Source organism: Hippichthys cyanospilos, chromosome 15, assembly GCF_059441005.1.
Source record: "Hippichthys cyanospilos isolate Australia breed blue-spotted pipefish chromosome 15, RoL_Hcya_1.0, whole genome shotgun sequence".
Lineage (NCBI taxonomy): Eukaryota > Metazoa > Chordata > Actinopteri > Syngnathiformes > Syngnathidae > Hippichthys > Hippichthys cyanospilos.
In genome coordinates, this window is record NC_142383.1 from 7540436 (window position 1) to 7566595 (window position 26160).

Here is a 26160-nt window from a genome sequence, read left to right on the forward strand (position 1 = left end):
AAGTAATATATATGATATAGCACATTTTATGTATAAGAAATATAAATATTTAAAATATAAAAATGTCCAACTAAAGTATTTTATTTTTTCATTTACATTCGTGATCAATAAGTTCAATAATATCTAGATGTTCAATAAATCAAATCTAATGTCAAAAAAATGTCTCGGTTGTGTAAATAGTAAAGAGTTCATATCGTCAATTGCAGGTTACATTTAAATCCAGGACACGTCTTCAAATGTTCGCAATACAGACCTGGACTTTATAAATTTAATTTTGTACATGATAACATTGAATTGTCTTTTCCTGGACGAAGGAATAGACTTTCAGGAAATATTAAAAACCAACGACAGGGTTAGGGTTAGTGTACGTTTTCAATAACACAATCAAAATGAATCATATGTGAGGTTCAAGTGTTTTTCCTTTAACGTGTCCTTCGGCTGTCACATGACGCCACATTCATATACGGTGCTCACGTTTGTGCCGATGTGTCAGCAAACAAGGCCAGATGCCATATTTGGGACATTTTCACCGCAGGAAGCAATGCACATAGTGGGGGGGACGGGGGATGGGCACTGAAGATGGGATTTAGAAGAAGAAGGATGACAGAGCTTTGTGCGCATGTTTGATTATATGCGTGCACGTGCTGATGTTTATATGGAAAGCCTTTAGGTTTTTCTGACATTATATTGCACATGATGACAATCCCTGCAGCCAACATGAGAGCAAAAACACATAAACATATGCAAATCAAATGATGTCGTATTCAAATACTGTATATATATATATATATATATATATATATATATATATATATATATATATATATATATATAAAACACAATATACATTTCAGCAATGATCTCGATCTTGAGATTTATATGAAAGAACCTTCTTAAGGTGTCAACTTTCATTTGATCTGAAGTCAGAAGCCTCAAATAGTAATCAAGGTTCATGGAAATAAGAGATTAGTGGATGTTGCGCATTATTAATAAGGTGTTTTTAATCCGGTAAATTAGCTAGTGCGTCCCTGTGAAGCTGTCTCCAATGAAATGGACTTTCTCATATCAAACGTCATTTAACAAATTGGTTTTATAAACAGACATAGTGACCAATAAAAGTGGAAAAAAAAACATGATGTGACCCTTCAGCACAACAATGAATAGAGGCCAGGCATGTTTGGAATATCACCATGGCTGTATATATGTACTTTGGCCCCAAACCCAAAACAACTTTTCAAATAAGGTTGCAATGCATTACTGAGACATTGTCAGTATAGGTTTAAACTTTTTCACTGTTCTTAAATGAAAGTAGGGATCACAAGAAGGTTGTTTTAGTATAAATCCAAAACATGGATCACCAATAACTCAAAACTACCGGTAAAACCCCCTACATTCCCCTGGTTTGGTCGAAGCACACACATATACACACACACACACACACACACACACACACACACACACACACACACACACACACACATATATATATATATATATATATATATATATATATATATATATATATATATATATATATATATATATATATATATATATATATATATATATATATATTTATGAAAACAAATGAAAATAGAATAAAAGCCAATTTCAACCAAACATCACCAATCCAACCTTTCCAGATTCTCGTATTCCTCTCATATTAAATAATTCAACACTATACACCAAGTGCACTAATCTCCATGTCTTTGAGTGTGAATAATGAATGCAATAAAAACTCACACTCATTGGATGTGGAACGTGGCCGGAGAAAAAGATGGACAGGAGGAAAGAGGAGCTGAAAGGAAGTGGCGAGACATTTCAGGATTGGGAAGGGGGGTTGCCAGCTTTCTCACACCCATAGCTGAATAAATGCCTGATCGATTTTGTCGTGAGGAAGTGAACAACCCCTGGGGGGGACAAAAAAGTGTGAGGACATGAGAGTGAGTAAGACACTTGCGTCATGTCATCCACATGAACTTTAAGGAATATTTTTTTCTTTGTGATTGATTTCTGCTAGTGTGCAAAATTATAAGTATATATATATATATATATATTAAGCACTATGTATTCTTGTCTTTTTTTTCTCTGCAAGCTACAGCTTGCTCATTCTGACATTTTATTACAGGCACCCATCTTTCATTCATTTACTTTCCAGCCACATCCGTCTTCTTACTCAGCATCCAACCATTCACTGCCTGCAGACTCAAAGACTCAAAAGGGACTTGTCCCCCTTTTTTTCTTACTCCCACCTTCTCTCTCTCTCGCTCACTCTCTCACCTCTCATATCCAATGTGAGGCTGTGACTAAAGCGCCATCTCCCAGGCTGCTCGCTCATTGAGCATGCTCACTGGCTCTGCCGCCGCATGTTTTCAGTCGGCTCTGCGGGAATCGGTGTGCATTCCTTTATTCTCTTGGCATAAATCCCCTTATAGAGTTTATTTTTGCTACACGAGGGGTAAAGAGATTGCCGAGCCTGTGCTTTGAGAGCTTCTGGATGCGCACAATCCAAGGAACGAAGCCGGACCTCCTCGGACCGTCGTTTTTTTTTCTTTTTTTTGTGACGATGGAGGTGTGGAGTTTTGCTGTCATGCTGTCTCCTCCTCCATCACATATGCCGCTAAGGCAGAGGGGGGTGTTTGCGTAGGAGGCTTTTATTTTGTCCATCAGCCTCTCGTGTTCATCTATACCCCAAAACAACAACCGGAGTGAATGCAAGTGTGTGTGCAAAACTCTAATTGTTTTTTTTAGATTTATTTCTTTATTTTTTTTTGCGATTGGATTCAACAGTTTTGCATGAGTACAATGTGTTTGGGATGGGATTCTAGAGACTAAGACCTCCTATGCACACTCCCAATTGTTTATTTTTTGTAAGTCCAGCTCTTTGTTCTTAATTTAATCTGATTCTTTTGTTTATTTTCTTTTGCATCTTCATCCTCTTATTTTGTGCCGGGTCAACCTGAAGACTTTCTAGCCAGCAATCAACAGCCACTAGCCTCCATGTGACCTGTTTGATTCATCTTATCTCTGAAGGTAAGGCTTAGTTCTTCAGTCTTTTGACTATTGCGGTTCGGTTTATAATGAATACATCCTCAATGTGATTGTTCTCCGTGTTATTTTACGCCCAAAGTAAAGTTTGCAAGGCGGTGGCGCATCAAATTTCAGGACCACGGGCAGCACCAGTGTCTCTCTCAACCCATAATGGGAGACATCTGCTTTCCATCTCCCTGCACACTCCTCAATTTAATCCATAATTGGTTACAGTCCATCCTCACAGCATTGGATGCAGTGCCATTGTGTGTTGTCAGACATGGAGACGAGCACAAAAGCAAGAAATAGTGTGATTAGAGCGAGAGGGTGAGCGAGAGTTGCCACATGCTGACAAAACAGCAGGACTTGTCGGTCATTGCTACTGTAGACAACTGCTAGTCATCCTCTCTTTCTTTTTAAACATTCACCAAGAAGCCAAAGCTACATTCACAGCAAGGTGGCTTTAAACACATTTTGGAATTTTCATCTTGAAATTTGAACAAGGGGTTTTGTCAAGGAGTTAGCATGGTTTATGTAGTAAACGAAAACTAACAAACTATCTAAAGCTAGTATTGAAAATGCAAAATTTGAAAAAAGAAATGTTACTCTAAATGTCCGCCTTCGTTTTCGTCAGTTGATATCATACGTAAGTGTTCAATGTTAATTTTAAATGTATTCACAAGGACAAATCTGTTGTGTGAGGTAGTGAGTTTTTTTTCTTCGTCTTGCATTTAAATTAAAATTACTACTAAAACTATCACAAAATATAGAAACCAACCACATTTCCTTTTTGTATTGAATAACACTCACTGAATGAAAAAAAAAAAGTTCTAAAACCATTTAAAACCTGACTATAATGAAAAATCCAAAACTGGTCTCAACAAAAATGCACAAAACACCAGTTTAGATATGATAGGAAGAGCAACACCTTATTAAATGTTTACATTTACTTATATGTATATATATATATATATATATATATATATATATATATATATATATATATATATATATTCAAGTTGATATACTATATATCATCATCATCATCAGTCATTTTCATACCACTGCAGTAAATAGACCTCTTTATGATGACACCAACGTTTACAGTCCTTCGCATTTTGCTGCCAGTCGGTCTTTGTCTCGGCACTTTCCAGTAAGGAACTTTTTCTTCTGTCATCTCTATGGGCAATGTGACCTTCCCATTTCCATTTCAAATATTTTACTTTTTCAACTGTGTCCACAATCTTGAAACTGCTGTCCAACTACATTTTTCTTGTCGCGTTTGCTGGCACCTAACATTCTTCGTTCCATGCTTCCTTAGCTGATCAGAGTGTTTGTATTCTTTTAGCATTGGTCGTCCATGTTTCATAGCCATAAGTGAGAACAGGAGGAATACACTTTTTGCTAAACATAAGCATATGGGAAGGCTACTTTGATTATTGTGTCTTTGTCCGTGTCAACTTTTGAACAAGGTGTATGTAGCTGTCGATATGAAGTCGTTCCTCAACTCCTTCCTTGATTACTTGTTTACTCGCAAACTGTTTGAACATTTCGTTTTATTTTTGTTCTTCAGAGCTGACCTTTGGCTTTCATTGTCTCATCCGTTTATACGGCATTCTAGTTCATCACTATCGGTGGAGAAAAGAATAATATCACCAGCAAAGCAAAGGTGCCGAAGATAAGCCCAATTAATTCTAACTATGTCTACGACCCAATTGAGTTATTCGAAGATTTCTTCCAGGTAGGCAGCAAACAGTTTAGGAGAAAGAGTGTTGCCTTGCCATACGCCTTTTTCTAATTCAATCTGAACTTCTTCATCATTGACATTTATCGATGTCATTGTGTCGTTATATCGATTTCATGTTAGCTTTGTCCACTCCTTGGTTTTCAAGCATGGGTAAAATCGATTTGGTACTGACTGCGCCAAAAGCCTTTTTATAGTACAGTATGTATATATATATATATATATATATATATATATATATATATATATATATATATATATATATATATATATATATATATATATATATATATAAATTTTTTATTACTATGTGTTCATTTGTACAGTACATATTGGAAATTAAATAATGTTTTGTATTTACAATATTATCTAATGGCTGATCAAATATTGTTTCTTTATTATGAATTTTAAAAAAAATGTCCAAGAAATGTTTTTTTTTTCAACGTCAAATTGTCCACCAGCGATCATTGTCCCTTTTAAGAGGTTGTCCAGCTGCTGGAGAAAAGGCGGGGCTTTTGTTCCCATGGCGACATGCACCAGTGACCCTCTGAATAACCTTGGCCCCCTGGGAGATCAGTCATACCACACACACACACACACACACACACACACACACACACACACACACACACACATTGAACTCCCCCCACGGAGCGTGACTGTGTGTTTTTAATGCTGATGTTTCAGCACAAAACCCTCGGCCATTAGAGAGCTGGACGGAAGATGGGGAGATGAAGGGCGAGGAGGAGGAGGAAGATTGGAGATATCAAAAGAGCTTGATGAAAAAACATGAGGAAAGGTTCAGTGAGAGGAGGAGGAGGAGGGTAACTGAAATATGAAAGAGGTGGGGTGGGGGGTGTAGAACAGTGGTAGAAAAGCAAAGACGTAAATGCAATTACATGTCCACTTGAGTGCTCACACAGCAGCCTTAATTACCTTTAAAACGCACCACAGGGAACGAGCATCATTGCAGACCCACTGTGGACCACATAAAGAAGGGGAAGGATGTGATCATGTTAAACAGCCGCCACCCTGCTACACCCTTCCTCCAAAGCCTGCACCCCCAACCCCCACTCGGCTCCACCCTGCTGTGCTCTCTGATGGAGAGTCCTCATGCGCCTGCCGCTGGTCAGCTGACCTCATCCTACTGAGTGATTGGGGGGCATGGATGTGAGGGATGGGGTGGATAACAGGAAGTAGTGGGAGAGAAGCCGCCGCATTAAATTAGAGCTACAGCGAACATGCACTACATTGTGGTTTATCCTAAGCAACCCTGCTGTAGTCCAAAGTGTTTTTTTTTTTAAAGATGGGCTTTTACAGGATTTTGCAGGATTAGTAGTAGAGAATCTTGAGAAGTCTGCTGAAGGTTTATTATTACCATAACATCTGTCTCTGGTCTTCCATGTTTGACTATGTTACAATATGTTTTTTTAGAACTATGCGAGCGAGTATTATACAGTATTAGTGCTTCAAAGTCATATAATACAATGGTGACCGGGAGAGAGAAAAGGTGTTAAGGTAGACGTTTAAAACTGTCTTTTAATGCTCTAAGCCAGTAGTTTTCAACCTCTTTTCAACGATGTATCCCCTGTGAAATATATTTGCAGTGAGGAATCCTCTAACCAGCGCTGTACACAAGTTGCTTCATGTTCCAATTACCAGGTAATTTATTCTTAATTTGAAAAGGAAAATTGTTTTGTTTGGTTTACCAACGTAATATTGCAGTCAAATGTGTCAATTAAACATATAAGCAAAAACATGTTTAAGTTAGATTTGATAACTGCAGAACCCCTTTTTTGAGGATTTATCTAAACCAGGTAAAATGTAAAACATTCACAAGATATTCATGTATTTCTTATTTGTAATATTATTTTAGTATCTGGCAGGGTTACTTCTCACATTTTTGATGAGTAAGCCCTGAGGGGAACAGGAACATGCAATTTCAGATATTTATATATACTGTATATATGAATTCATTTAGCACCAGTCATTTTTAGACCCTTCTTTAACGAAACACATGAATGTAAATTATAAAAATAAATAGTAAAATAGGTTCTTATGAGAATAAGTAGTATGGAAAATAAGCAACTTTTGAATCAATCAATCACACAATTCAAATGTAGAGTCCTACCACACATGTAATTGAAGTCCCTGTGAAGTTGTTGTGTTTATATTACTTTGTTTACATGACTTTTCAATTATTCCTACTCGTCTTGCCCATTTTGCTGATTTTCCCCATAATGGTCTTTTAAAAAAAAAAAAACTCAACTTTCACTTGACAATCAGTTGTAATACAGCAGTACAGCAACACACACACATGCACGCACACCGGGAAATTACACTGACATATTTCAAAAGCCATACACTTGAACACAGAAAGAACATAAGACACTTACTCTTAAATATTTCTGAGTGGCAGACCGGCGTATGCATTTCAGATGTTGTCATGGTGACTCAAGGCTACTTACTTGCTCATGGACATGTCTACACAGCTATCATTTAACGCTAGTGGTATTTATCTCAGTGTGAACAAATGCAGCAGTATCCATTAGTATTGAATTAATAGTCCAAGTACTACAGAGTGACCAATTTAGGGTGCATCATGACTTTTTCCAGTTGTATGCTAAAAAGGCTCCAGCTAACCTCTGACCCTTAATGAGGGCAAAATAGATGAATAGCATGCGGAGAGTCATCCTGGAGCAAAACAAATAGGAAAAAAAACGCCTTTCGGTTGCTCTAATTTTTAAAGTAGTTGCTGTAACATGCTGCTTTATTTTTATTTTTTTATATTAAATATTTTGAGAGAGGGTTTTTTCCTATAAAAGCACCTGCATTATTCAGTTTAGAAGAAAGGGTTTTAAAAAATACATATTTTGTGTTAACACCTTGAAAAAAGCAATTTGTTTGGACAAAAACAACATAGAAGGTCAATTTTTTTTTTTTTTGCAAGCTTGATATCTGACAGATGTTATTGAAAATTCATTTTTAGATTTAACTTGACCATTTTACATGTGTTCCACTGTGCCAAATGCATATTTAGATATGATTATCTTTGTTTTAGCTTTAATTGTCCCTATCATATTTGACATGCCTGAAAAGTTGCTTCAAGTGCAAAACAGACTCAAAGTTTTTTGAGCAAAGCGCCCACTCAAATAACAAAACAGCAATGGTAAGTCAATCCAGTCGTCATAGTAACACAAGCATCCTTAAGGGTTGTTTTTTTTCCTTGACTTTTTCTTCCTCTAAGCTGTACACTATATATATTTGTTAAGAACGTGTGAACATCCTTCCACTCCATGAAATTCTCTCATTGTGTGTTTTCTTCTTAGAAACACTAAGCCTTGTCCAATTTGTCGAGCAATATTGTATTTGTTATGTTTTTTCATAAGCTTGAGTTGAAATCCTCTCTTAAGCCATTTTACCAACACTGTGATATAATTTAAAACATGTTGCATTGCAATGAGCTATTAAGTAATTGTATACTTTGTGTGTTGTTACTAGTTCGCTTCCTGATGAGAGTACACATGAAAAATAATCCAATAGAATTGGGACATGCATGGAAAGGTTGTAAACAAGCAATTTTTCATCTTTTGGTCAAAATATCGTTGAGATAAACAATTACAGTTTACTTTACACATCCTCTTGCTGAAATCAGTTCAATTTGGTCTCTTTGAAGTCATATAAGTCCATTGGCAGTATGTGCAGTTTATCAGAGGCTAATGCTAATCTCAAAACTCAATGCACCGCTGCTTATTCCTTTTGGTATGGAAATAATAGCAGGAGCATCACACTCATGAATCATGTTTCAAACGCTGTAATTTCTCAGGTGCACTTTGGCCTTAGCTTGCAACTGTCTCTGGATCTCATCTCGCCAAGCTGCTGTTACCATGGGTGAAGAAAACTCCTTCCAATAGACAACTGTTTGCGTCTTTTGAAGCATCTATGATTTTGTTTCATATATCCTTGTCTAGTGGCTTGTATTAGCGTGGCTCAGGCTTATGCTGCAAATAATACGGTGTCATTTTAGCTGTGGTCATAACTATCTGTGCTGATGTCAAGTGTTGTGGTCATCGTGGTGTCAAGAAATAATGTTCTGTGACATGCAGTACTAAGAAGAGTGGCTGTGCGAGTTTATGCATTTGATTATGAAAGAGAAGATTGAAGAAATGAGACACCTGTGCTCATCTGGCCAGTCACTGAGTGTGAAAGCAATGTGAGACCTCTGTGTTCCCACTTTGAAAAGAATCCCATCCATGAAAAATGCTCTCCTACTCTGTTGAATTATTCTGTTTCATTTTTAGTCAGTCGTCACCAAGCTCTGAAAATGTGTAGGCTTTTGTTGGTAAACTATCAAACCGAGCAGGGTTTTGCATTTCAAGTAGCATTATTGTGCAGAAGCTGTATCGTGCGTGTTATTTTTTAAATTCAGTTCCATTGCCAGATTTTTGTGAGTCACCATGTTTTATAGTTAGAGAAGGAGGATGGGAGTTGTTAGCGATTTTCAGATTATGTCAGTAGTCACCTTCATTCCTCGGCCTTCAATTCCTCAGCATCTAAAAAAGAACAAGTCCTTATCATAATATGAGCACATGCTAGTGGTAAGAAAAAAAAAATACTTGAAGCAGTTTTCTTGCCCCTGATACTCTCTTGTCGACACTTTAGAAAAATCATGACAAGAGTATTGTAGCAATTATTGTTAATGCACTGCATGGCAGTAAAGCACATTTTCAGAAGACCAATTAAAACAAACAAACCTTATTTTACTAAAAAAAATATTTAGACATGAATTCGTTGGTCATGCTTTTATTTTCAAAGTTATTTCTGGGAGCATGTTGAAGCATAACAGCTTGACTAGTCTTTCTCTTGCAACATAGCAAATGTCTCGATACAAAGAACACGACATTGTTCTGTAATCACGTTTTAAATCGCCAATTCAGGTCTCTAACAAATGCCTTAATGCATTGATGTTGCTACAAAGACATTGCTTGCCAATGCTGGTGGCCCAAGCTCCATGAGCGCTGCATCTAGCGTAAATTAGCCAGCAGCTAGAAGCGAATTAGCGCTAGTACTCCATATTGGCTGGTGTGATCGATCGATCAATCAATCAATCAATCAATCAACTTATTTAAAGTGCAAAATCACCATACTGCATGGTTTCAACACATTTTATAACATATTACAGATAGAACACTTAATTAAAGAATCAAATGCAGAGAAAAAAAACACAGGTAAGTGGCAATGAAACATAAGAAAAAGATAATGATAAAAATGTTACTGGCTAACTGGGTTATAGTACTGACTAAAAAGATGTGTTTTAAGATGAGATTTAAAAATTGCAATGGGGGAAGCTTTCCTAATATTCAATGGGAAACTATTCCATGAAAAAGGGGCATGGTTGGTAAAAGCCCTATGACGAATTGACATTGAAGGGGTGGCGAGAAGATGTAAGTTTGAAGCTGGGTTATGAATGAGCTGAAGGATTATAATTGGGATGACCAGAAAAAGGGCATTATAGTAGTCCGGCCTCGAGGACACAAGCGCGTATAGAAAAACCTCAGCATTATGAAATGATGAAACAGGGCGAATTTTAGCTACATTACGCCGATGGAAAATTGCTATCTGAGTAATTTACTGGATTTTGAGGCCGAAAGGTCAGAGTAGGATCAAAAATAAATCCAGGGTTTCTTACATGAGTACTCGCAGAAATCCTGGAGTCATCAACATTGAGACAGAGGTTTTCAGACAGAATATTGTGACTTGAAGGCTTAATTATAATCGGTTCTGTTTTTGACGACTTTAACATAAGAAAATTATGACGCAACAAACATTTAATATGGGAAACATATTTGAATTTTGGAGGGGTCATTTGGTTGTAGTGGCATGTAATGGTGCACATCATCAGCATAACAGTGATAATCAAAAACAAATTCTGATATAATCTTACCCAGAGGATGCATGTAATTCCAAAAAATAAGGGGGGCAAGGACAGATCCTTGTGGCACACCCAAAATGTTTGCAAAATATTCAGAGAAACAGGTACTAAGACCAACACCCTGGAACCTATTCGATAGATAAGACCTAGCAGTGTTTTAGCCAATCCAAAAGTATTCTGTGGTCCACAGTAACTGTATAAATAAGAGGAAGATTTGATGCTGACAGCATGACAAACTTGCTGTTCCTCCTGATCATGTTTTAGCAAACTATGCTGACTCAAATGTGCTATTCCAGCCAGCAAATTCAAATCCCTAAATTAATCGGGACATAATTGTCTAAAATAATATGTTTCTATCAAGGAAAATAATGTGCCACTAAACAAGTTTAAATTTAAGTAAAAAATGTTCATCCTCAAATAATTATAAAAGCTCTATAAATTACACACACGTGACTATCACCATTGTCGTTTGACTAATGACCGTGCATTCCCTTATGTCTAAATGATGACTAAACTTTAGAAAGCATGCTCCAACTTGACAGACTTTGACTCACACTCGACGTTACGCGCACTCTTGTGTTGCATCTCCACCTGCGCATCACAGGCATTGTCTTTCGTGGCTGTTCAAAGTCATATGGAAACAGATGCCTGGCGGCGCTTCCCGGGGCGCGGACGCCTCGCATCAGCCGAGGAAAGGGATGCATGGGAGAGGGAAGAGGTTAAACACATAAGAACCACCTGCTTAACGTGTGTGCATTGGAAACACTATTCCCAGCGGGAAGTCATAACTGCGCTGGCGCTATCACAACAAAGGCCTCCTACAATATGTCAGCACAATTTCTCAGAGGCACATTTGACTGATGCTGAACTTATGGACCAATCCTGTTATAGAATACATCAACAATTCACGCATATCGCATTAATATTATTTCCCTTTACGAAATTGTTATATTTATGCAGAAATTCAACCGTATTCATTACTTGGAATAAAAATATGCTGTCTGTAATTAATTTGATAACTAACTTATTTTGAATTTACAAAATTAAAAAGACATTTTTATCATTGCTGTGGACTAAAAATGACTTCACATGTGCTCAGGGCTCAGGTAACTATCAATCACGGCTGAGTTTGTCACATGACCACGGCTGAGCCATAACCTGATCCCTGACAACATTTTCAGCTGACAGCAAATGGAAGAGGATATTTTTAAAGGTATTAATTTTATATGAGATATAATTTGTAATCAAATTAAAGATAGAAAAAATATTACGAACATGGATAAAGAATGTAATGTTTAATAATGTTGAGTTTGAAGAGATCGTAAACTATGTTAGAATGGATCATCATAGCTATATAAATAAAAATGACTTGAGTTGGTGGGATATTGACAATTTGATTTATTAATATAGGCAATCAAGTATATTTCAGTGTTTATGCTCACAAGTTTTCCACTCTGTGGCAGACTGCAAACTGTGTGGTATTAGTACAGTAAAATAAATAAACAAAATGTATAATTTATCCTCATCTAAAAAAATAATTCATCAGCATCACAAGCTTAAATGGATATCAAACATTTCATTTCATTCATTTTCAGCAGAAAATAATATATTTTATCTACAATAAATTTGATAACAAAATTATTTTTCACGTACTGTTAATAACTTTACAAACACGTTTTTCCACTAGCTGTCGATTGAAAATGACATCGGGATATAATTGTGATGAATTGATCAGTGATCATGTCAGGACCTATCATGGCTCAGCTTGCAAAAGTCACATGACCGAACCCAGAAAAAATAATGTTGGGGTTGTTATCTAAGCTTTGGGTATGTTCTTTTCAGTTGACAGAAAGTGAGAAAGTGTCATTTTCAGTCAAGACCAAGTGTCAAAATGTATTTTTAAAGGTATAATTATTCATGGAAAATGATTTTGCTATCAATGAAATGTTGACACAATATTTAATTTCACTGCTGTAAATCCTTTTAAAATTAGATTATTAAGTCCACTTTCTTCACTTTGAACATTAGTAGCAACCTCATTTCTGTCACTGTTCTGTATTCACTGCGCAGTGTAGGAAACAGCATGTACAGGTGACAGAATGTAATTACACGCAATTATATTCCAGTCACTGGAAAATGAAAGGTCATTTGTTTCTGAGAGGTTTCTTATGTGTGCTTTGCATTTTTTTTTCCCGACCAACACTCGTATCAAGAAAAAACAATTTGTGTTTAACTGCCGCAGATAATTTATGAATTTATGAAACATGGGATGGAATAGGCAAAATGAGCTTGCTTATAATTGTGAACAAGTTGCACAATTGTGCAGAAATGAATGTTGATTACTTAACTTACTTTAATTTATTATTTGAAGAAGAAATACTATAATTTGGTGGGACGGTTAGCGCGTCCACCTTCCACTTCAAAAGTCCTGGGTTCATTCCAGCTTCAGCCCCCCTTTAGATGTTCTCCCCTTGTTCACGTGGATTTTCTCTGGGTACTCCAGTTTCCTCCCACAACCCCAAAAATATGCATGATAGGTGAATTAGACACTCCAAATTTCTCCTAGGTGTGTTTGTAAGTGTGAGTGGTCGTTCTTCTCTGTGTGCCATGTGATTGGCTGTAACCAGTTCAATTGCAAGTTGAGGCAGTTGAGGTGAAATGTAATGCAGTGCTTGGTCATGACCAGCAGAGGAGCTGTTAATTCAGTCACGACATTTTTTCTGCTGTATCTAATGAAGTCAGAGTAAAATGATGTCAACCATTTTATGGCACAAGCAAGTGCAGACGATAGAGACTATGAAGTGTGTGACGTCATTCCATCTTGACTTACGATTGGTTGGCAGTCCCAAGGCAGACACTCTGTGAGTGGTTTGAATTAATCTAAATATCTGAGCGTGTTAGAGATCTCGTCTTTGCTCGCAAAACATCCTGGATCTTTTCTCCCGTCTCCCTGTGAGATGTACGACCGCCATTTTTCAGCCTACCATTGTGAATCTTTCACCTGGGATGGCCCAAATCGTACATTTCAGCACAGGCTTAAAAGGCAGCATTAAACTTGGATGTTTATGACCCTGACAAGATTGACTTTTAGGCTCGCCAAAGAGCGGTACTGTACTGTAAAACCTTGGTGCATAGATTTGTCATTATCAGACTCTGTTCAAACCAAAGCATGTTAAAAGTAAAATTACAGCAAAGTAATGAATCCGCATCAATACTATAAATGAACACACATGGACTTATGTACTTAACAAAACAGGTGAAATCGCTGAAAACGATTTATCTTATAGCTTCTTGGCCGAATTGGCCAATTTTTTTTTTTTTTTTTTGCCTTATCAGTGGAGTTGGGACCAGCAATTTTGATGTGCAGAATTTAGATTACTACACAACCGACAGCCCTAATGGACAACTATCAATATTCATATAATGAACAACTGTTAAAACTCATATTTTGTGAAGAGACAATCAGCTATGCAACTAAAGAAAATCATTATTTCATCATTACTTTAAAAGACTGAATGAGAAGGTGTTTCCAAACGTTTGCCTGTATACTATGTAGGTTTTAAAGGGATTTGCTGTACATATATTGGCTCTTTGATCCAGTGCTTCTCAATTATTTTTCGCACTCCCCCAAGAAAAGAAGAAACATTTTGATTAAACACATGGGTCTGTTACCTTTCACAAAGAAATGGACAGGAATTTGACCAGATGCCATACAATACATTGTAAGAGAAAAGTCACTCAAGGAAAGCAGACAGGTGATGTTCTATATACGTCTATATATGTCTTTTTCTGTGGTCATTACATCGCAGGGTGACTGCAGTGCTAGAATGAGTGTCAAATGTGAAATGTGACACCAAGGCAGACTGAATCAGGTGAGGCTGCAGTTGTGCGGACAGGGCACTGTGTCACAGTGCAAAGGTGTCCCTTTGAATCAATTTGTTTCTCTATAATTCACGTTTAATTGAAATCAGTCATCCTGCTGTGCATTTGGCAATTAATCACTAGTTTGCTATTCACACATTTCGCACATCTTGCTGGGTATTATATATGCAGATTTTTTCATCGTCCGAGGATTGCCTTTCCGATAAGGGTTAAGCCCTTTGAACTTTGCCTAGAATTTGTTACCATGATGACCTGGGCAACAGACTGAACACTGACTTCTTCTAAAAGACAAGAATAACTTTTACACAGGTAGAGGCAGCAGTTTGTACACTACACTGTTTGTATGTGGCAGTCAGCCCCAACGTTGCACTAGAACTGATACAACTACAACACTAACTCTTGAATATCAAGCAATCAAGTGTGTTCCATTCATCAGAAGCTAATACTAAACTATGCATCCAACGAAACTCATTGAATGAGGTTTTGGGTTTCAGAACTAGACAAATTCAGAACTAGAGAAGGAAAAAAAAGATTTAGTTCGCTGTTTAGTTTTGCGAACTGCAAAGTAGCTTGATTGAATGATCACTTGTAGATTGAATGAATAATCAGGGGGAAAAAAGAGTCTTGATGGACACGCTCTTTGTAGGAATAGATTGCTTATCTATTCTAAGAAATCACTGAAGAAAAATAGAACAGAGCGGCGGAAGTTCTTCACACAACACTGCTGAACACACATGCATTTGTGCATATGTGTGTTGACAGCCTAAACTTGTAACCGTGCCAGTCTCATTGTTCAGCACCTCGCAAATGTTCCCGCCCCGCTCCGGCTGAGAGCTTGTCAGCGGCCATTATTTCCAGCAAGACCTCCTCTGTGATCTCTGCCATGTTCCATCAAAGCATGGCGCTTTATTCCCGTGTTGTTGTCGGAGTGCGTTAGCGGCGACCGAGGATTGCCGCTAACCTCGTGTCACGACGGTGGCCCAACACCAGCCAAAGAGGAGCTATTAGACATTGTGGATGTGTATGCATGTGTGTGGTATGTGTGCGCTACAATAATGAACTCGGCGGTAACGCGCTGATCAAGTTAAGGAGGCCTCGAGAGAGATGCGTATTGCTGGCCTACTGTGCACAATGACTAATTGCCACATGCATGTTGACATTTTCAATGTGCTTACATGTATGTGGGTTGAAAAATTGTCCCAAAGAGTAAAAGGTTAAACACTTGAAGAAACATCCAAATTCCTACCATGTAGCACCCGTACCTGAGGTGGGTCCACAATGAGGAAACATTTGCCTAAGTAACACTCTAAGCCTTAGAGCAGGGGTGGGCAATTCCAGGCCTCGGGGGCCGGTGTCCTGCATGTTTTCCTGTTTTCTCTCTCAAACGCACCTGATTCAAATGATTAGGATTATTCTCAAGCTCCAGCAGAGCTTGTTGATGAGCTAATGGTTTAAATCAGGTGTGTTAGGGAGAGAAAACTGGAAAACATGCAGGACACCGGCCCTCGAGGGCTGGAGTTGCCCACCCCTGCCTTAGAGTGTTACTTAGGCAAATTTTGAGTGTGTCCTCTTTTTGTTGTTGAGAGGACACACTCAACCATTTAGGTTATTTATTTAGAATGTAACATAATTGTCGTTTTGTTTTGTTAAAAACCACCTTTTGGGGGTTTGTGGGTATTTAATTTGATCTGGCTTTTTGAGTTAGATCAGTGCATCTCAAATATATGATGACAAGCTTCCCCTGGGAAAGACCCCTGGGGCCCCGCCCCACTATTTGAGAAACACTGTTAGATCATCCACCCCAAAATTTGCCGTGATATCCTTTTGACCCAATTTTGGACATTTTTTAACAAAATGTTTTTAAGATTGTGAATTAGCTATTTCTTTCAATTTGGGTTGCTTTTGACACAAAACTCAAAAAACATGTATGTCCAAACTGACCAAAAGTGGGTCGAAAAAGGCACCAACTCAACTTTAAGAAACTTATTCAACCCCAAAATCATTTTGGATCTACCTATTTTGGTGAGGTATTTTGCCCAACTTGGATTACTTCTGAGCGAACATTCTAAAAGCGATTGAATAAAAAAATAATCCAATTTCGATTGTAGAGGCACTGACTGACCCAACTATTTGGGCTTTTTGTTCATGTAATACAACACAATTTGGGTGTCGTTATGATAGAAACACAGTTTTGTTGGGTTGTTTTGAAGGTTGTTCATTTGACCTAATTTTTGGGTTGAATATTTGACTCAAAAGACTCCCAGAAAGGAATTTATTTGAAATGAATCTCTAAGAATTTGGGTCTGTTTTGTCTAAAACAACCCAAAAAATTGGGTAGTTTTAAACAAAACAACCGCCGGAATAGAAAATGGCATCAAATTTACCCAAGCAGTAGATTTCTTGAGTTCAATTGAGTTATTTTCATTTCAATTGTTTGAGTATGTGCAAAAGGTACATATTTGGCTGTCTGGGCAGAAAGGACACAAAGCAACTGTTTGGAAATGTGCTTATGTTCTACAATGTACCTTCTGCTTTAATTTGATCAGTGACCTTCTTGCTGATATTGTAGTTGTGAAATATTCCCTTGTGATTTTTTTTTCAATTGTAGCATTTGCCTGAAAAAATATCAATGCTTTCATCGGCTACGAGACAATGTTGACTTAACTTGCTTGCATTAGTGTTGACTCACAATAATAATCTAACTCTTACCGTATTGTTTGTGGATATGCATATTAGCTCATTATTATTCTATAGCCAAATACAGTTCAGCAGTATTAAAAAGTTTTAGTAACCCATTTGGGAAACAAAGTTGTGACCATTAATTGGCTGCATTATTATCATTTTGTATTCGGTTTTGCCTGTTAACCGTTTCATGTGTTTTTTTTTTTTTTTAATTCTTCATACTCCGGTTGACCAAATGAAAGCACAATACTCTCAACTGATATGACGGAATAAATGTTTGACATCAGTTCCAATGTAAATCATAAGCAAACAGTATGTGTTCTTTGCTGGTTCCTCATACTGGTCTGATTGGTCCACAGTCCGGCTTAGAATCCAGCTGCCTGGGGGGGATATCAGATTTGTCGTGTTAGTGGCCGATTGCATTGCTTCGTGGCCTGAGCCTTGTTATAGAGCAGTATGGAGAGGAATATACAATACAAGGCAGTAAAATCAATGCAAACTGTGTATGCACAGTTAGCTAAAAATATACCGTACAGTATGTTGATGAACTTTGCCTGTTTGCATCCAAAGTGGATATAAAAAGTCGACAAACCCCTGTATTAATGGCAGCTGCTTGTGACTTTTAAATTGACACAGATAAATTGAGTAAAAATGTATCCACCATACGGTGCCTTATAACTTGCACAACTTCATCCCTCAAATATTAATCTTAAATAAAAATAAACCCCTCACCCTTTTATAACATTTGTGCCACTTAATAGTGGCTTCTAAAATTATGTCTGCCTTCCTAAAAAGATGAATTTTAATGTGTTTTTACATTTTTTGCTTCTTTGAAAATCGAAGCAAACACTTTTCAAACACTTGTGAAACCACATTATATCATTTATTTTTACTCTATAAAGATTTTTAAAATGTTGGACTGACTTATAGGCAATCACCTGCCATTTTAACCAGGAGTGTAGTTCACTTATATCCACTTTATGAGGGTGTGTCCTTGTGAAATTATGGTAGCTGCAGATGTTTGCTTGCAGATGAACTCATAGCTTAGCAACAAGCTCACTGTAAGCCACCCACCCACCACAGACACACACACACCCACCACACACACCCCTATTCTTGAAGATCGACTTTTTCCTTAGCAAATATGGATTTTTAACACTTCATGCTCAGTGAGGATCATGTTTTCAGATCTTATTCCCTATGTTTTCCCTTAGCAGAGTTGTAGTTGAAACAAGTTTTTTTTTTTTATTGTTCTTGTTTATTGCACACTATGAGTAGTTTTTCATTTTCATATTTGACCAGCAAACAATCTTTCCCATTTGAAAGAAAGCAGCAAGTCACACCTTGTATTGATTTCTGAGAATGTGCCTTGCAACTGCAATGTGCTGCAATTAATGTTGGATAGCAGTCAGAATGGAAACGTGTCTTGTCATGTCCAATTTAGGATACTAAACTGATTTAGCCATTTTGAGCAGAAATTAATTTGATAAATTATTATTCGTGTTAATTAATATCCTTAAAACACGTTTTTTTCGCTTCTTTTCAACTGAAAATGATACGTGAATCACATGCTGAAGGCTCTGGTTTGGTCATTTGATGACAAGTTGATCTGTGATTGGTCGGAATACATGTGATGTCATTTTCAGTCGACAGCAATTGGAAAAAAGTGTTTTTAAAGGTATTGGATGTGTAAATAAATAATGATGTGTAGTGAATATCATTAAATAAGCTATAGTATCCCTTTCATGGGATATTTATTTTTATACCACAGGTGTTTTTCTGATAATTATGATTATTTGTTGTGATAGTTGTAGTCTACTGCACCTTCATAGGAGCGAAACTGAAATTTCACCGCGATGGTGAAAACATCTCACAGTTAAAAATGACAATTTGCCACTTAGTTATCACACAACCAGGAGTGTGCCATGCATTGGCTAAAATACTGTGAGAATGAATGATATGGATGAAAATGACCCCCCCAAAATGATCAAAATACTATACAAAGGTTAAAGGTTAATTGCAGAGCTAGTAAAAATAATGTGTTGTGTTTATTTTATGGTCTTGTTTTCAGGCCGTAATAGCACTGTTTTAGTGTTTTATCAGCATCCCAACGCGGCATTTTATCTCCCTCTATCCTGTTTCACTTCCTCCCAGCCTCTGCATCCCCTTCAGTCTCTTGTCTTCATTTCATCTCCACTCATCATATCTGTCTCTCATCCTGACCTTCCTTTTTCTCTCTCGCTTTCTCTCCCTCTCTCACGCTTGTTTTTTTTTCTCTTGTTTTTTCCTCTTTTACAGTTGGGTCTCTTTTCTGCTTATCATCTTGCCTGCTTGTAATCAAGCATTCCCCAACAACTTTTATTTCCTCCCCAAACACTTTCAAGTCTGAGCTGACACAGCGAGCAGCACTTGCCAGATGATTCTATTACTTTTATTTGTAACAGCTGGATAATTCAATAAGCGGTGCTGAGATGACACGCTGGTGTAATCTACTTGATGGTGCCTCTCCATTGGGAGCCTTCTGCGCTCTTGTTATTGGCGTCCTGAGCCTCATCTCTATTTTTCTTCTTTCTCTTTGCTTTGTGTAGGCAGTTGATGGAGAGCCATTCGAATGACAGCCGGGACAGTGGTCATCACAGGTGGAATTCTTGCTACGGTCATATTACTCCTTATCATCGCAGTACTGTGTTACTGCAGACTGCAGGTGAGTGTGCATGTATTACAGTCATCAAGGAGAATTTAGTTTGTTTTCATTTTAGTTGCACAAAGGGAAGTTGAGGTTGAATAATTACACAAACGTTTGGCTACATTTTTATGATTTAGCAAGGAAAGAATGCACTGTGTACTTATGTGATTTGCAAAATATGGCACTCACAACCAACTAATGCAGGAGTGGGCAATTCCAGGCCTCGGGGGCCGGTGTCCTGCATGTTTTCCTGTTTTCTCTCTCAAACACACCTGATTCAAATGATTAGGATTATTCTCAAGCTCCAGCAGAGCTTGTTGATGAGCTAATGGTTTAAATCAGGTGTGTTAGGGAGAGAAAACTGGAAAACATGCAGGACACCGGCCCTCGAGGGCTGAAGTTGCCCACCCATGAACTAATGTGATTAGCTGTGAACAAAAGGGTCTTTGTGTCAAGATCTGAAAAAAAAAAAAAAAGTTTTTTACATGTTCTAATCCTACACATAAATCCCTTAAAAATAATATCTAATGACTGGTTAGCACATTCACCTCACATGGGAAAGTCGTGGTTTCGGTTCTGGCTTTGGCTCTCCTGTTTGGAGTTTGCGTGTTCTCCCCATGCCCACGTGGGTTTTTTTCCAGGTACTTCGTTTTCCTCCCACATTCCCCAAAACATGCACGCTAGGTATATTAGACAGTCCAAATTGCCCCTTGGTGTGATTGTGAATGGGAATGGTTGTTTATCTCTGTGTGCTGTGCAATTGGCTGGCAACCAATGAGGCCAGCTGCCCAAAATCAGCTGGGATAGGCAAGCCTCTGACACTTGTGAGGACAAGTGGATGGATGGATGGCTGATATCTAATACATCGAGGTATCTCAAAAATGTATAAAGTTACAGCAGTTTGATTGTTGTTACTGCTGGTTGAAATCCCTATTTTTTTCCCACTATATCTAATATACTGTCAATCGCCTTCAGTAGGAGGAGCATGTTCGCATGTGAAGAGGGGCGTCACCCTCGTGTTTGGGAGATAAGTCACTTTAAATAGATTGAATAAAAACTAAAAATATACTTGTTACAGAAAGAGATTCTGGTACTAAAGATTAACTATATTTTGTGGAAAAAAGCAGTTTAGATGATGGATTACTTTTGCTGCTTTCCAGATCTCATGATGACAACACTGTAAACAACACAGCTGTACGCAAGTCTGTCTTCTGTTTGATTTTGTGCTGGTATCGCAGGCTTATTTGGAGGCAGCTTTACAGGGGCACGCAAACTAGATAGTTGAATAAAAACATGTTAGCAAGAATGTGACTATTAATCCCCAATTTTTTCATGCACTTTGACTCCTATTTTAATCTTTTGGCTGCTTGGAAACAAAAATAGAGACATTAAGGAGAGTATTTTAGATGAAATCTCCAAATTTATATATTTGTCCATACTATCTATACTCACCATTCATGTACTGCCGCCAACGTTGACATTTTTGCCTGAGTGAGTCACTAATACCAAATTACACCAATCTTCTAAAAAAGTTAATGCAAAAAAATCTAACAACTTCTGATTTCTATGCAACAATATTTTACATATCAAAACAAGAAACCTATTGATGAAATTGTGACAAATTTCACTACATTGAACAGGTGTAGAAGTTAAACATCAATTGTACCTGAGGGCGACCTGTCAGCGAATAAGTTCTAATAATGTACAGCACAGGAAGGCAGATTCCTTTTGTCATTTCTGCCACTCACAAAATCGACCAATCTCCATCACGCCCACTAATCATATTTCAATGCCAAAACAAGACACTAATTGAGTTTTAGTAATACAATGCCTGTCCTAAACAGACATTACTTTGTTTCTTGATCACCAGCTCCGGCCTCTTGGACAAAACAATAAAGACGCCCTTAATGTTGATGTCAACATTTTTATTGAACAATAAACTCGAGTACCACAAGAGTGAACAGGCAGAAATGCATCCAAATACGGTTTGACCCAAAGTAACACCAAGCAAACATTATCCAGACCGACCAAAGACATTTTACATTATGAAGCTGTTATAAAGAGAGCTGGACGCCGTGACCCTCTAGAATGGAAAATTAACTTCCAAGATTAGTTGAGGAGAGCGTGGACTAAAACTCATACCTGCACTCAACAAAGTGTGTTTGCATAGTTTTCATTTCACGCCACCCGCATGAAGAAAGGAACATGCGCTGTGAATTACATCAGCCATTCTGCTTCGGTGACTCTCCTGTCTGAGCCTGTGGTAAATCATTCATGAGATTTTTTTTTTTTTCCCGAATTCCCCCCTCACTTGTCATTGTATGTCAGTCTCATTTCCCAGTGAGTAAGTATCCTCTTTTTAACAGTGTCTGATTTCATATGAAACAAACCTCATCTTGTTATGTCATTCTAGTGGGAAGTAGTTTGAGGAAAAAAAAAAAAAAAAAAAGAGTCCTAGAATCATTTTGATAGTGGTTTCCTAATCACACATACAAAACAAAAGCCACTCACTCTCTACTGTGAAATAAAATTTCAAATATTTTCTATAATCAAGGGTAGCATTGATTGAGTGTAAATGAAAATAATCTTTCTATTTAAGGCACATTTTGATTTTTTTAATTGCCAGGCAAATTAACGAGATCTCTTTATTGGCGTCTGATATTATCTGGAAGGATGCCCGGGATTAATCTGCAAGCTAAATTTTGTGAGTCACAAGTAGCAGCCGCAAATGCTTCGCATTGTTTCAAGTGCACTTAAGACCTCAAAATCTAGTCTGTGTATGAATACTGAGAGCTGTTGTCTCTGGGCTGGATATAAAAGAACCCTTGTTGGTTTTTACTAATAAAATATGTGTTTGCAAGTTTAGTTATCTTTGTACATCAAAGTACTTGATCTCATTCAATACATTTACGTTTACAGTACAATAAGGCGTGATGTAGGAGAGTGACATGAAAAAAAAAATGTGTGGATGTGGCTCTCTAGGAACGGGAGTGCCAGGCCTCATCATAAATGTACTGAGAAATATAAATCTTTTTCATTTGTGCAACAGATTTTCATATATATAGGTAGTGCAATTTCCCGTGAAATTACAATGCATCTTGTTCCACTTTTTTACTATGCCGATGCACTATTTTGTTTCATCTTATTCTGTACTATAAAAGCTTTGATTTATAGCTAGCTTCAAAGAGTAGCAGTTGTCCACATGCTGTTTTTTTGTGGAAAAAGGCATATTCCTTAGAAATCAAAACTTAACAAATGTTAAAAAAAAAAAAGCTGTGTCTTGCAAAGCAGACTGAAGTAGTAGGATGTTTCTTTGCAAATCTATGGATTGAAGTGGAAATCATTTTAACAGAATCGAAATCCAATTGTTTTGACACGGCAATTGTTTTGAAATAAAAATGGATTCTGAATCGAAGATTCTCATCCCTATCAATTACCTATTCACATGGTGACTCAAATTGCATGAATCTCCCTTTGTTCCCTGAGAGACGGCGGGGTCCCAAGCTTTAAAACATCCCCAGCCTCCAGATGTCTGTTCCACTGGGCATTAAAAAAAGACCACCTTTTATGAGATCAAGACCTTCTCACACCAACGGAATCCACACAAGTTTTAAATTACTCCTTTGAATGCAAACTATCAATCACTCTGCTCTTAACGGATAAAACTAATACAATAAATTAGAGAGTAAATAAAAGTTTAGCTTTTCTCTATTACAAAATACTTCACTGTCATCTAAACTTAATTGCCAAATTGTAATATTGCTACGATGCTAAAAGCGTAAAAAACTCTCGTTTTCAGTTCCTTCTTTAGTGTTCTTTTGAACACTGGCCTCCTCGTTCCCGTGTATGCATGTAAAATGGTCCAATTATTCTCTCACACCATCTTGTCCCTTGTTCTTGTCTGCAGTATTATTGCTGTAAGAAGGAGGAGTCCGAGTCGGAGGAGGAGGAGCCGGACTTTGCCGTCACGTCGCGCCTGCCGCCGGTCCACTCCAACCACAACATTGTGGCGGCCACGGCCGCCGCCTCCTCCATTCCCAATGGCCCCGCCCTCTTCCCCACCCCACCGCTGGCCAGGAAACTGACGCGTTCGCAGACCTTCTGCCCATCGTGCACCCACTATGAGCTGCCCTTCTACCTGCAGCCCCCTGCTCCCCCGCCGATCCACCACCAAGCCGATGGTCTGAGGAACGGCGGCGAGCGGGTCAGCTACCGCAGCATGCCGCCGCCCCCTCAGCAGCCAGACATGGAACTGCCTGTCCCCGTCAACATTTCCAACTACCGTAAGCCGCACTTGGCCCGCTCGGTCACCATGAGGGACATGTTCACTCGCAGCTGCAGCATCAGCACTGATGTTTAGCCCGGCCCGATGGCTGTGTTCATTGTCATTGTGATCCCTATAGTCCAACCTGGTATCATCTGATGTGGTATGCTTTGGACACGCGACTGGCTCTCAGGACTCAATTTTCTGCGTTCAGGTCGACAAACTCACATCTGGAACGCAAAACACTGAGTTTGCGACTTTAACCGTTGAAGTATTCCAGTTGTTATATAACTTCTTGGCTTGATAACGCTTTTGTAAAAGATTACAAAATGTAATTTATATAGTCAGGCCCCTCTTCTCCGGGATGACATCGCGGTCAGGGATTTTCTCTCTGCCATAGCTGCTACGAAATAAAACAAAGCAAAATATGATTAGGAGCTGTGTTTCCCTGCCATGGAAGGATCTGTCTGCTCCTCCATGCACAGATTATGGAGATTATGAAACATAATTCAGCGCCTGTGGGACGGGGGTGCCTTGTTTTTTGCAGATAGATTTAACTTTGGCTGTGATGTCAAAATGACATAAAGGGCTCGCAGAAGATAAAATTCCTCTATTTATTTTCTCCCAAATCTTTTCAGTGTGCTTCGTAGATGGATGTCCACAGCAGTAGTATAAATCTGTCAGTTATACGCTCACATGACTGTGAATGTCTTATCTATTTAATCTTTCAACACGTTCTCGCAAGAATTTAGTAGAAGATCGTTCAAAACGCTGCACCAAAAAATGTTCATCCACTCAAAACTATATTATAAAATGTATTTTTGCCATAAAAAAATTATTTTGCCACCGCAGCATCGTTGTTTTAGTAATATCATTAGAATTTTGCATTTTATAGCTCTTTATAAGATATGGAACCGCAGTTGGTGACTAATTAAGGCAAGGATCTCTCTTTGGCAATTTCTTAGTGCAACCGCTAACTACAAACCATTTTTAGTGACATCTTAGAATAAAAAATAATTGCTTGATAATGTTGCAGCGCTAGGAACCGTATTTGAGAACTAAATGGGTAAAGGACCAACACTTGGTAACTTCTTTAGGACTAGCAACCCTATTTAAAGTCTTTATAGAGGAAAGAAACCCAATTTAGTACCTGTGTAAAGGTATGCAATCACATTTGGTAACTTTATAAAAAGGATCCATGGCTGTGACAGAGTGACGAATTATACTTGGTGTATCTATAGGCCAACTGACCTTTTCGGTATTTTCACTTTTGAGATTAAGGAATCAGATTTGGTAACATTATGGAGAAAATTAGACATATTTGGCAATATTTTGGACAAAATACCAAAGCTGGTAATTTTATAGCTCAAGGAACCCGATTTGTTTACCATATCGGGCATGGTCTCTGAATTGGTAGCTTAATAGGAGAAGGAACAATATTTGGCACTTTTTGGGAAAACTAACGATATGGGTAATTTCATTTAGTAAAGCACCCAAATAAACACAGATGAATGCACAAAATCATATTTGAAAACCTTTTCTTACCTACAACTACATTTGGCAACCTCACAGTGAAATTAACTTTTCGGTGAAAGTATAAGGCAGGGAACCATAGTTGAGACAAATTAACGCGCATATCCCATTGATTAATTTTATAGGGAGTGGAACGGTATATGGAAACTTAGTTCACTACTTTTTCAGGTAATGATTATACCGTGAAAATAGGCAGCCTATTGCTTTCAACAACAAAGAAACAATGTCAACAAAGTATAGAATAGTATTTGGCTTTTAGAAGGCTGATGAACAAAAAGCATATTACACTTTTACTGATCATGTTTAATTATTTAGAAAATGTTCCTGAAGATGCAACGGAAAGGAATATATTTTCTTGGTTTAGAAATGACGCATATATATATATATATATATATATATATATATAT

General features: G+C 37.8%; 1 protein-coding gene across 6 annotated transcripts; it reads left to right on the plus strand.

Moving 5' to 3' along the window:
* The first annotated feature begins 2317 nt into the window (after positions 1-2317).
* On the plus strand, positions 2318-26160 carry fam163ba (family with sequence similarity 163 member B, genome duplicate a). 6 transcript variants are annotated; one of them, XM_088434111.1, is made up of 5 exons: positions 2318-2718; positions 2966-3033; positions 6382-6436; positions 19859-19974; positions 23864-26160. In XM_088434111.1, the coding sequence occupies exons 4-5, from the start codon at positions 19882-19884 to the stop codon at positions 24314-24316; spliced, it is 546 nt and encodes a 181-aa protein (XP_088290237.1). In that variant the 5' UTR covers positions 2318-2718; positions 2966-3033; positions 6382-6436; positions 19859-19881; the 3' UTR covers positions 24317-26160. The 6 variants fall into 6 exon arrangements, with proteins under 6 accessions (XP_088290237.1, XP_088290239.1, XP_088290236.1 ...); XM_088434113.1 differs by having other exon boundaries at positions 2318-2572; XM_088434110.1 differs by lacking the exon at positions 6382-6436 and having other exon boundaries at positions 2318-2720.

Bases quoted from the DNA above. Each gene is read 5' to 3' on its own strand.
- fam163ba (XM_088434109.1), top strand. From the start codon at position 19,882: ATGACAGCCGGGACAGTGGTCATCACAGGTGGAATTCTTGCTACGGTC. The intron at 19,975-23,863 runs GTGAGTGTGCAT...TCTTGTCTGCAG, and splicing joins TGTGTTACTGCAGACTGCAG to TATTATTGCTGTAAGAAGGA.